The 13067-nt window shown below is 39.4% G+C and overlaps 1 protein-coding gene across 4 annotated transcripts in view; it reads right to left on the reverse strand.

The window, feature by feature from the left end:
- SHF (Src homology 2 domain containing F) overlaps positions 1 to 13067 on the reverse strand; it is a 389714-nt gene that overhangs the window by 63030 nt on the left and 313617 nt on the right. For 2 of the 4 annotated variants that reach the window (XM_073618890.1, XM_073618892.1), the window contains 2 exons: positions 12322 to 12493; positions 10600 to 10719 (listed from right to left, as the gene is read on the reverse strand). The exons of 1 other annotated variant lie outside the window; for it this stretch is intronic. In XM_073618890.1, the coding sequence (XP_073474991.1) occupies positions 10600 to 10719; positions 12322 to 12493 (292 nt within the window). The remainder of the gene's footprint in view (positions 1 to 10599; positions 10720 to 12321; positions 12494 to 13067) is intronic. One more of the 4 variants, XM_073618891.1, reaches the window with a different exon arrangement.

Raw genomic sequence — 13067 nt, forward strand, 5'->3', positions numbered from 1 at the left:
AAAACTTTCCTCTTCAGAGAAGCCTATCCTGCCTCCATCTAACAACTGCACTATTTTCTCCATTAGCTCATCCCCCACAGCTATTACCCTTTTGTATAACTTGACCCTCCCTCCTAGATTGTAAGCTCTAACGAGCAGGGCCCTCTGATTCCTCCTGTATTGAATTGTATTGTACTATCTGCCCTAATGTTGTAAAGCGCTGCGTAAACTGTCGGCGCTATATAAATCCTGTACTGGCACGTACTCCATCTAGACAGATTATCAAGTGTTCTGGCTATGAAACCTAAGTTCATTTATCGCAAAGCACCGAGCTTTGGGGATTTGATTGTCAAAAGAGTAATTGACCCACCTAGCCAAAATCCAACATTTTGGGTTTAAAATGGATTCTTTGCATGTAGAAAGTGTAAAGCCTGCAGGAGGGTCTCTAGACATTTGAGGAGAGTAGAGGTGTTCTCTTCCACCTCAAATAAGAGAATTTTCTATCAGTTTATTACGTGCAATATATCGCATGTAGTTTACGCTCTTAGGTGCTCCTGTGGGCTAATGTACATAGGGAGAACAAAACGTTTGCTTAAAATCAGAAGTGCAGAACACATACAGAACATTGCTATTGGTTTTAAGGATCATAATGTATCCCTTCACTTTAAGTAACACCATGATCAAGATCATTCAGGGCTTGTTTTTTGGGGAATTGATCATATCAAGCCATCATGGAGAGGGGGGAATACAGTATGGGAACTCTCCAAAAAAGGAAACAATGGATTTTTCTTACAGACACTCTTAGCCCGAAAGGGTTAAATATAGAATTAGATATTAATTGCTTCATTAGCAATTATTAGATATATATTACAGTATGGAGTTGGTTTACATTGTGTTATTTGTTTAGATATTGGCTATGTCCTGGGGGTTCATTTGATTTTATGTTAAGACTTTAGTCTCATCATTCTGGGCCTTTAATTAGGACTTATAGCTCCTTTTAGACGTTTTAGTTCAAATACCATTTGGGGTGTCCATATGCAATTTTTATGCAATTATGCATTCCATTTTTTATTCATAATTCCTAATTTCTTATATTCTTTATATCCTATACCAATCCTGTGTAACCATTTAATAGAGTATGAGTTTTATTAAGTTAATGTTTTTCACTGATTTCAGATTATGATGATGATGAATCAGTTTAACATATATTGCGGGGATATTTTTGATGCATTTTTGCAAGTGCATATCTCGGATAAGGATATTGGATTGTCACGCGTAATAGTGTGACCTTTTATTCTTACTTTTAATTTTTATTTCTAATTTAATTGTTGTGATTAAATGTTTTTAATGTACTCTGATATTGATTTTTAGTTTAGGTGCCAAGTTTGTAATGGTCCGTAGCTCAATATCTTTAGTCCATTAAGCATATTATTGGCAAGATAGAACGGTCCTGTCTCGCACCTCTGACTAACCATTGCAAGCGATACTTGTGGGGTTAATGCTCTAGCCTGTTCGCCTGCTGGGGGCGGAGCTCTGGTTGAAACTGATTGCCCGCCCCACAGTTAAATACCGGGACGCTGAGTTGTAAGGCCACACCCTATGAAAAAGTCATAATGATGAAACGCAGCCTCAGGGCGTGACCTTACGGCGAACGGAAAGTACGTCACTACGTTGTGTGATCCAAAGCCCTAGTATTACAACCAGGAAGGAAGAAGTGGTGGATGTAGAGCTTCACTGTCCTCACTGATGTGCACCCCTCTCCCCCCGGGATAAACACAGGGCTAGTGGATGATTTTAGCTCTCTACCTTAAAGATCTTGAGCTACATTACCACAGTCGGACTGCCACTTCGATGTGCTATTGGATTTTTACTGTGTGTGTGAATACATTTTCAAAACGGAACTAGACTATGTGGAGTCTCTTTTATATATGAGGATTCCAGAGATCAGGCTGAACTTCCCCATTGGGATATCCAGATATATAGTCCATGGGATGCTGGTCTGTGCCCATTTACCTCTGGGTTCTGGTGAGTACAAACCCCTTGCGGGTGTGTGAAACACACGGGTGTGTGGAACACACGACGGTGAAGTGTTAGGTGCACCCATCAATATACTGCCTGATATACCATCTATACTCATCAGAGACTCTTTATTATAGTTTTGTAATTTTTATACAAACTAATCTATCAGATTTACTCTTGCTGCCTGATAGAAGCGCCGCTTTGATGTTTTTATTTTTATCTGTTGAGGTTTTAATTTTAAAATTTTTTCTATTCGAAAAAAAAAAAGCATGACAGGACCTCTTAAATATGAGATCTGTGAGATTTGGGGTCAAAAAGACCTCAGATCTCATATTTACACTTGTATGCAATAAAAAAAAAAAAGTCACTTATGGACATATTTTTTTTAGCACATGCCACTTTTTTGAATCACCAATAGACTTTGGATGCTGTTAGCACTTGTCACTTAATGTTAGCAGCACTGGTTTATGAATTTATATATTTTGATTATTGAAACTAATGCAATAGCACTTGGCACTTTTTTGTTTATGTAAATATTAATTCATGTATACTAATTGAATCTATAGCCGATATTAGGTTTAGGTTTACATTTTTTACACTTTTAAATGAATGCTATAACTGGCCATTTACTTGCACTCTGTCACCTATTTTTAGGATTCATTTTTTTTTGTAGAAATTATATTACAGAAAAGCACTTGGCGAGCACTAGACACACCTTCTATTGTGCTCCCCTTAAATAAGCAGGGCCATACCCACTCTGTAATCCCTACTAAAAGCACTTTAACTTACCTGATCCTCCACTCCCCTGGCAGATGACGGTCTGATGGTGGACTGTCCCTCAGTGCCATTACATCCAATACTATGGGCCTTGCACTGGTCTTGATGGCATCAGGGCAATAGACTGGTGGAGAATGGGGGAGAAGATGCTGTGGGGACTAGCCTAGCAGCAGGAAGGAGGGGAGGAGGGGAGGACTGGGTAGTTAGGGCCTCTATGCCCCCTAGACCTAAATGAGTAATTATGGACACAGACTCACTGCCAGGGATAATTTTTAGATTTCCTGAAGCTGTGCTTTGAAGCTGATGCCCTCAAAAACATAGGTAAAGATCAGTATTTTTTATATGACCCATCCAATCTTCTTATAAGCAATCTGCATAATAGAGCTTGGTTCTATACACAGGCAAAACATGATCTGAGGTGTCTGGCAAATAAAGCCTGCTCATCATCATGATCAACACTATCCACCATCACAAGAAGCACACACACTATCTGAAAGCTTTGCAAATATAAAAGCTTTCTGTACACACCAAGGTTGATTTACTAAAGGCAAATATACTGTGCACTGCAAATGCAGTTGTTCTTGCTCTGAAATGAGGGGAAGCTCTGCTGATTTCTGTCATCCAATCATGTGCAAGCAAAAACTTTTTTTTTTTTTCCCTTGCATGTAATTGGGTATTCTTGAAAAGTGAAGCTTTGCATCATTTACTAAGCTCTGGAGCAAGTGCACAGTATATTTGCTTTTAGTAAATCAACCCCACTGTTCTTCTACAAGCTGAAACCAGTGTGTACAAAGCCTGTAAATGTAACCCAAGTACCATCTGTAAGGTTTTATCCGACTAAGGTAGACACTTAGTATCTAGCACCTCATCCCAAAAAATCAAATTTTCAAAAAGGGGGAGGGGGGGTTGGGAGGGGATCACAGTGCTTACAGATAATGGAAACTATACACATAAAAAAATATATAAATTATGAACATTAAAAACCAAACATAGCAATTCGTTCAGTTGTGTTAAATATCTCCATTATGGTGGTCATTTAAGAAGGGATCCAATTCAACAGAGATTTATTATTCGTATGCCATCATATGCTGCTATTGGGATAGCATACGAATATCAAATCTCTGTTCAACTGGAACCCTTCTTATATGACCATCATAATGGAGATATTTAACAAAACTCAACAAACTGCCATGTATTATCTGTAAGCACTGTGATAATCCCCTCCCAACACCCCCCCCTCCCCCTTTTTGAATATTTGTATCCCAAGTACATTACTGTGCAGCACAGGGGCTTAGTGGTTAGCACTACTTTCTTGCAGTCCCTGGTTTGAAGTCTGTTCAGAAGCTAGCATGTTTTTCCTGTGCTTGTGTGGGCTCCCTCACACACTCCCAAAGATATGCTGGTAAGTTGACAGAATCTCAATCTAAAATTGGTCCTAGTACTGTATGTGGGAAATTTATTAAAACTAGTGCACACTGAATCTGGTGCTGCTGTACATAATACCCAATCAGCTTCTAAATTCAGCTTGTTCAATTAAGCTTTGAAAAAAAGCAGATTGGTTACTATGCACAGCTGTGTCCGCCAGCTGAACAGACAGCCAAGCAAAGCTGGGATTGGCTTTGATCGGCTGTTAGTAACAGTAACAGTAAACTGGAAGAAATGACATCACTTCCGGTTTATTTAGAAGCCATCGGCGCCAGTTTTTCAAAATCTAAAGCATTCACAGACACCAATCTTGGTGTTTAAAATGCTTTAAAGTGCAGGAGAGCAATTTGGGTGCTCAATAAAGAGTACATGTCACATGCCTGTTGCTGTCACAAGGATGTTTATTATCTTTGTGAGAGCAATAAAAGTGAAAAAAAGAGAAAAACTAAAAATGAAAGTAACAGTGTAAAAAAAAAAAATAATAATAATAAAAAAAAATAAATAAAGTGCCCGGTCCTCCCGTGTGCAAAGGCAAACACGCATGTCGATCCCACACACATGCAAACAGCGATTATCCCACACATGTGAGGTATCACCACGAATGACAGATGATGTGCAACAATTCTAGCATGGATAGTAAAATTTACATTTTTTTTTTGCCGTTGCACGGGCGTGCAAAATTTGAAAGCGTGACATGTTAGCTGTCTAAATACTTAGTGTAACAATACACCAGTAATTCTGGAAATGCCAGAGTTGTCAATATTACCAGTCTGGGTATGTACACCATACAAATTAAATGTGACGCTATGGTTAAAGATAAGACCAAACAACATGATAATATAAGAAGAAAGTGGGATCATCAATAGCCTAAAGGCTATAGAGTAGCCTAAAGGACATAATATTTAATCTTACCAGACAGAGGACAGTTTGCAAGGAGATGCATCAAAAATTTAAATATGTCAAACCATATGACTAACAGTAATAACATAAGGATAAACTTATCTACAGACAGAACAGGGGAACTTCACTTGTCTCTGTTGCACATACAAAGTGCTTTTTATGTTTTCATGAAAATTAAGTCCACAAATTATACTCAATGCATAGGAGAATAAGACAACAATGTGCGACATGCACTGGTTAATGACATAGGCCTTTTGGCCATTTTCTAAAAGGTAGTAGACAAGTACATTAATAAAAGGCAAGGTAATTTAATATATTTTCAGAATAAAAGGGATCAGTACAAAATGTAATTGTGAAGTACACAAAATCTCTTCTCTCAAGGACAAAATATCACCTAAGACTACAGCGAGGTTATTGCAAGCTATTATGCTTAAGGGCATATGAGAAAAGAAAATTGATGGGGGATGTAGAGCATCAAGGTGTTATAGGATCAGAGAGACAATTTAGAAACTATCTTACAAGCACTGACAGCCAAGGCAAGATTTTTAGGTATACCAGTTCTTAGACATGGTCCTTTGACTTAAATGCCCTTGTATCTATTAATCTATAGACAGCCATGTCACACGTATACTGTACTACAAAAGTTACCTTTGGAACCTACTGCTGCCGGAGATTCAGTAATAAGAAATGCAAGCTATACGTTTATGTTGTAAGAATTTGTGTATATATACACACACAAATGTTGGAATCAGTTTTATTTAAAGTGTTACTAAACCCAGGACCCTGCATTCACTATATCTGGTCTCTCACAGTACACCGAACATGGAAATGCAATTATCCCCTTCCCGCCGACTGTACGCAGATGTGCTTACTCGGCTTTCCGGGGTTATACCGGGATGATGCCTGCAGCTGCAGGCATCATCCCGGTACCGTTGTTTACAGCGGGCAATCGGCTATCCGAGTATAACAACCGATGTGGCTAAAAGCCGCTCGGCTTTTATATCGGAGGAGCGGGAGGGGACATCCCCCCTCCCGCCGCTCTTACCGGGCCTCCCGTGCGATCGGGAGGCCGATGTCACATTGGCTGCCTTCGGCGGCTGGGGGCAGGCTGGAACGAAGCTGTGGGCGGCTTCGTTCCAGCCTCCTCAATGTAAACGTGGAAGTGACGTCATGACGTCACTTCCCGTTTACTCGACTGCCAATGGCGCCGGTTTTAAAAAAAACAGTGTTCAGAATCGCCGTTTTCAGCGATCTGAATACTTTGAAGTGCAAAGGAGGGATCGGGGGTCTTTTAGACCCCCGATGATCCCTCCATAAAGAGTACCTGTCACCACCTATTACTGTCACAAGGGATGTTTACATTCCTTGTGACAGCAATAAAAGTAAAAAAAAAAAAAAAAATTTTTTTAAACACAATAAGTATAAAAATAAATAAAAAAAATAAAAAATAAAAATTTTTAAAGCGCACCCGTCCCCGCGAACTCGCGCAGCGAAGAAAGCGCATACAGAAGTCGTGCCCGCATATGTAAACGGTGTTCAAATCACACATGTGAGATATCGCCGAGATCGTCAGAGCGAGAGCAATAATTCTAGCCCTAGACCTCCTCTGTAACTCAAACCTGGTAACCGTAAAAAAAATTTAAAGCGTCGCCTATGGAAATTCATAGGTACCGTAGTTTGTCGGCGTTTGCAAATGCACGGAAAGGCCAGAGGACAGTTCGACTTACCTTGACAAACCTTGGAAAGGCTCGTGAATGGAGTCTGAGGTTTGCCGAGGTCAGCCGAAGTGTGCTCAGGCCTTTTCTGCCGTTTGAGGCTCTCCAGCGCCCCCCGCCTCTGGCCGCATGCGGTATTGCATCCCATTATTTTCGTTTCCATTGACTTCAATGGGAAAACTCGCTTTGATATGCGAGTACTTTGGATTACGAGCATACTCCTGGAACGGATTATGCTCGTAATCTGAGGTTCCACTGTAAATTTAAACTGCTAAATACCTTTTCTCATCAGCAGTATATAGCAGTCTTGTGACTTATATCAGTGTCTGACCGAGCACTGGTTAAAGCTTGTAGGAAGAGGTTTCATTCTCCCCTTACTGTCCTATGAGGCTGCATGACCCTTGATTGTCTGGACAGTGCTGATCACATGCACCTTCCCTCAAAAAATAAATAAAAAAAACTCTCTAGCAATACACACCAAACTGAGCATGTGCAGAGTGTGCCCAAGGCTCTGTGCTATCAGCAGATGGATTGAGGACTGTGGTAGAAGGGGAGATCAGAGAAGACAGAACCAAACAGCCTTTTTACACAATGTGCAGGATTGACCCCTTGTGGGGACATTTTTGCTAGAAAAGTGGGGGATAGCCATAGAGATAATTTCACCCAGTTGAATAGCTTAAAATGTATTGCAACATACGTAAAGGATGATCCCAGTTTACATGCCGCTACAGTAGTTTGCCTAAATTTGTAAAAAAATAAAATAAAAAGCCTTAGAAGTCACAAAATCGAGACAATTTATTATTAAATTACTAACACATGCCAACTCTTGCTTTCATTGGCCTTACTAGGTTATAGGAAGTCTCAATGACCAACAGAAAGGTGCAGGGGGTGGGAGAGGGCAGGCCAGTGTTGGACTTTAAAGCCTGTTCATTTTTTTAAATGAATCAATGCATGCAAATTAAAAATCAATGTTTTCCAATCAACTTAGGTCAAACAGTGCTTTAACCACTTGCCTATCAGGACATCTTTTTAATTGTTCACATACATGTTAAAATCTGCTAGACAAATCCCCCTAAACATTATATATTTTCTCAAAGCAGAGGCTATAGAGAATAAAATGTCGGACGGTTTTTTATCACATTATAAATGCTCAACTGTTTATCACAGGCACATTTTCAAGAAATATAACTGATTGAATTTTAGTGACACAAACATAATATAATACTCAATTTTTTGACATAAAATAAAATGAAGCTATGTGCAGTAAATGTGCTTGCTTACTGTTGGTTAAGGCCAATGAGGTGCATGTCATCTGGTAGACTTTTCTCTTTAATTTACTTTTTAATTGAATGCTGGGAGTAGTACAGCTATTACTAATTTTCCAGTGCGCCAACTGACTTTTAGGCCTCCACCCCTGCAAAGTTGTCTGTGGCTGCTCCTGACCAATAACAGAGCATTTTGTAAATGGGTTCACGTAATTCAAAGCCTTCTGTGAATGGACAGCAGAGGGGCAAGCAGAGCAGCTGCTGAGCAAGAAAGTATTGTGATAGCTTATTCCCAACATTCAGAGAAATTGTAAATTAAAGTCCACAAGGTGGCATGTGCATTGTTGGACTTAGCCCATAGTAAATCAGCACATTTTAGAAAGTGGCTTAATTTCTTGAGTTGAGCTTCAAAGTATGGTATTAGGTTAAAGATATGCATGTTTTAAAACCACAACTATTTACATGAATGCCCCACCTATAATTAAAGCATTCTCCACCTACAGTGGCTGGCTGAACACACAGCAAAAAAAGGTGTTTCTGGAAATTTTTATAAAATGTTGGCGTGCTTGTAGACTGTTGTAGAATGTGCTTGTAGACTAGTGCTTAGGGTACTAGGACAAAAGGATCAGTTGAGAGGGGTAAAAGTTCTTTGAATGTTTTAGCAACTACAACTATTTTTCTTTTCTCCTGTTTGGTGGTCTGTACAGTAAAAAGGTAGTTCTGTACATAAAGATGACTGCAAGATGCCTCTAGCAGAACATTATTTTAGTGAAAACAAATGCTACAATCACATGACAAGGAGTGGATCTGGTTAAAAAAGGGACATCATCATTCAAGTCTGCATAGGGCAGCATAATATTTAAATACTGTGCACACAGGTCCCTAATAATTTTATTATACAACATGCAGGTTTAATGTCAATATACCCGAAATGGGATTTACCGTGTGAATTCCCAAAGCAATATTAAGCTCCACTTTCCAATGAAAAATCACATATGGAGTGAATGAGAATTACTTACTCTTCATACAGGGAAGACTGCAGGCTTTTATTGCTAAGATGGTTTTGTCCATTTGCTAGCCATCCAATTTAAAACTGCTATTTTTAATGGACAACAGTAATTTACATTGCCCTCAAGGGTAGCAAGCTTTTATTAAGCTATGTCAAGCAGAGAACCAAACTAATGAAAGCTCCAAGCAGTTTGCGAAGATGCCCTCTTAATTTTAGAGCTCTGTGCCATAAATAACCGTTTAATCAGGATAGATAGGAATTCAGACACAATGTAGAAAAGGTTAGTTAACAATAACCTAACCTTCTTGCAGAATATTAAATGGAAAGATCCTCACATAAAGAATACTAAATATTCATAAACAAACTTTTTTTACAAAACCAAATTTACAAAACAAAAAAACAAATCCATTGGAATATTGGTAAGAATATTCCACTCCAGTTTTTTTTTTTTAATACTTATTTGTCTTGTATATGGCTTGAACCACTTTATACACGTTTCCACTAATGTGGGGATTCGGCACCGGCAACAGAACCCCGCCAGTACAATGTGCTGGAGTAATAGGATCACATGAAGACTTTGTACTGTGTACACACAAGCTCAGAATTCCCGTTGTACAGAAAGAAGAGTTTATATCACTACTATCCATGTAAGGCCTATTATTGTATGGTATTTCAAAGCTTAAACTTTGGGAAAACTGAATGTTCCCCCTGGACGCTGCTCCCCTACTGCAAGGGTTAACTGCTCATTGATATTTATGGGGCAGAGGAAAGAAGTTTTACATATTTCTGCTCATGCAGGCTCCTTTGTGCTCCTGGGCTGTTCCCTGCAACCTCTTCTTCGGCCATCTAAGGTCATCTGACATGATCAAGACCAAAGCATGGACCATAGACCTGCACTGGACATGAGGATACAGCGGGACAGTTCAATGTTGGAACTGAAGAGAGTGCCATTTGATGGGGGGAATGTAGGATCAGGTAATTGTGCTCTTACGGTTTCCTAGACTAAATGAGCAGTTAACTCCTGCAGTGTGGGCACAGCCCCACTGCAAGGGTGTTCTTTAGGCTTTCCAAGAGTTCAGCTGTAAATATAATCATGCCTCATGTAATTTTTTTCTCTTTTGCTGAAACACCGATATAGAGGTAGAAAAAATATTTTCCCATATGTGCACTAAATGTCTGTAGGGGAGAGGCTCGCAGAACTACAGAAAGTAGACTTTTTTCATTTGGGTTTATTTTGAGACTTAGGCTGGCCATACGTTATACAATTTCCTTTAGGTTTACCTTTAACTATGTAGTGCAAGGGCCTTACTGATTGCATACAAAAGTGTTTAGGTTTGACTTCATATTATATGGCTTTGGTAGATCTAAAGGAAAATTGTATAATGTATGGCCAGCCTTAGACAATAAATCTACCAATAAATGGTGAACTGCAGAATAACTTTAAGCGTATAATATGCTGTACCCTTGTGTGACCTGTTGCTTGTTTTTAAATGAAAGACAAGACACCTACTTCAGTGATAAGGAAAAGTCAATCTTGCTGGTTTCGCTGTTTCGCACCAGGTAACTTGCTTCTTTACAAAGCCTCAGGAGACTCTCTGCATCTGTGCGGCTGATTGCACCGTGGTACCAGCTGTGAGGGCATCAGATTATTAAAGAAAACAAAAGAACAAAAAAGGTTGTCTCATTGAAGGGACGGGGTTGGCTACTACTCTATTCTCAATATAAAAAATGTCTGCATATTATTTAGAGGCACACACATATATAGAATATACACACATAGCATTTTTTTTTTTTGCACGGAAATATTAAGATTTTGATAGCAATGAGGATCATTGTAGTTTATAGCAGTAAGTGAGCCTCCATCTTTCTACTGCTACTTATGCTATCTGTTATAAACCAAAATATAGCCGTCTGTGATCAGTGAAATTTCACAGTTATGAGAAGCACCTAAAGTATACACTGGAGGATTATGAAAGGATACATTTACCTTTTAACAAAAATAAATGCAAATTTTTTTTGCAGGTAGAATGTGCATTTATTCTCTTTTGTTTCTGGAGCCACTAAAGCAGGGATATGCAATTAGCAGACCTCCAGCTGTTGCAGAACTACAAGTCCCATGAGACATAGCAAGACTGACAGCTACAAGCATGACACCCAGAAGCAGAGGCATGATGGGACTTTTTTGTAGTTTTGCAACAGTTGGAGGTCGACTAATTGCATATCTCTGCTCTAAGCATCACTTGTGCCATGCAGGTCTCCTGCAGACCTGTCAATGTATCTGTGTGCCCATACATCATAAGGGCAAGCAGATAAAATCTGAGAGGAAGACTCAATGAACTACCACAGCGCTGTGGTAGTTCATTAATAACTACAAGCCAACAGCCGCAAAAGATGTCAGGACTCATCGTTTTCCATTCACAGAGGACTATGAATGAGTGACACAGCCAGGTGGGCGGAGCCAAGTTTTTAAAAAATTCTGACAGCTAGCTGTCAGAGTGGGAGAGTGGGGGGTCGGAGAGGGTCATCTGTTCGTAAACATGTTATACCCTGAATATGGGTGTAACGTAACATGTTACAAAAGGTGAACTTATCCTTTAAGGAGAAGGAAGGTGGAATTTGGTGCAGTCATACTTGGTTGGAGGAGGAGGCAGAATTGCCAGTCACTCGCTATGATTAGGTATTGAGTTTATGGCAATTATATCTCTAAAACGGAGCAAGGAATAACCCAAAAACTTGGGGAGAATGGGTGGAATTTGGACATCATTTATCTTAGGAATTTGTGTACAAAATGTACAAAGTACATAATAGATGAACATATTTAGTGGGAAGTCTACTTCATAAACATATATATACTAGAGTGAAACAAGTCCACAATAGTGCCCCACCTCCCTGATTGCACAAGGTGAAATCTTGAATAGTGATAGGCCAAAAAAAATGTAAAAAAAAAAAAAAAAAACCTTTTAGGAATGTTGATGGGGCTCTGTTCTAACCTCTAAAGCTAAAAGGAGCACCATGTGTATGTGCATAGGCGGGGGATTCCTTTGGATTTGCTATGCAGATGGTGAACATACTAAGCAAAAGAGTTTAATGCATTCCAAAGCTAGTGTAGAAATGTATTTTTATTTAAGTTGTAAATAGCTCATCTAACAGTTTCCTAAATCTGTGATCAATTGTTTGATCCCAGTGTAAAAGGACTTTATCGTGCCCCAGCAACAATAATAATGATACTTACAATTGACTTTCTAATGGCAGGGAAGGATCTATCCTTTCTCCCACTGAGTTGGTGTGTTCTATACTTGGATTCTTGGTTGCCTTCAAGTTCCCAGCTGAGTGTCTGTGCGTGTGTCTGAGTCTGTCCTCTCTGGATGATGACATGCCTGTTTTATCAGTACCATCAAACTGGGCTGAAGAAAGAGAGAAAAACTATAAACTGTAATTTTGCTGACCACAGAACAGAAAGAACAAATGCATTAAAAAGAATTAAAGTAGAACTATAGGCAAAACTTTATTCCATTTTGGACAGGGTAAGGGAGATTTATAACCCCCTGTAAGGTTTTTTGCCATCTGTGTCCCATTGGAGAGATTTACCATCACTTCCTGTTCCGTAGCCAAAAACAGGAAGTGAGAAAAATCCCAGCAGATTACGGGAATCTTTTGGGGACCCTCAGGCCATCAGAACTAATGTCCCTATTGGAAGATTTCCCCCCTCTACTAACTTTTCTGGGGACAACCCAAAATGTGGGATTTTCTTTTACATTCACTTTCAAAGGTAATGGTAAACAGGACAAATAGAGAGGGTGAATCTCCCTAACTGGGACATAGACGGCAATAAAAACTGACAGATGTTCTAATCGTTCTCCACTATCAAAGTTAAGAAAAAAGTTTTGCCTTTAGTTGTACTTTAACGGGGGGATCTGTATTCATGTAACCTTGCCTATTTAGGGAAGGCCAGAATACCTGCATAAGTCCTATGGATAA

The sequence above is a fragment of the Aquarana catesbeiana genome, linkage group LG03 (genome assembly GCF_042186555.1).
Source record: "Aquarana catesbeiana isolate 2022-GZ linkage group LG03, ASM4218655v1, whole genome shotgun sequence".
Lineage (NCBI taxonomy): Eukaryota > Metazoa > Chordata > Amphibia > Anura > Ranidae > Aquarana > Aquarana catesbeiana.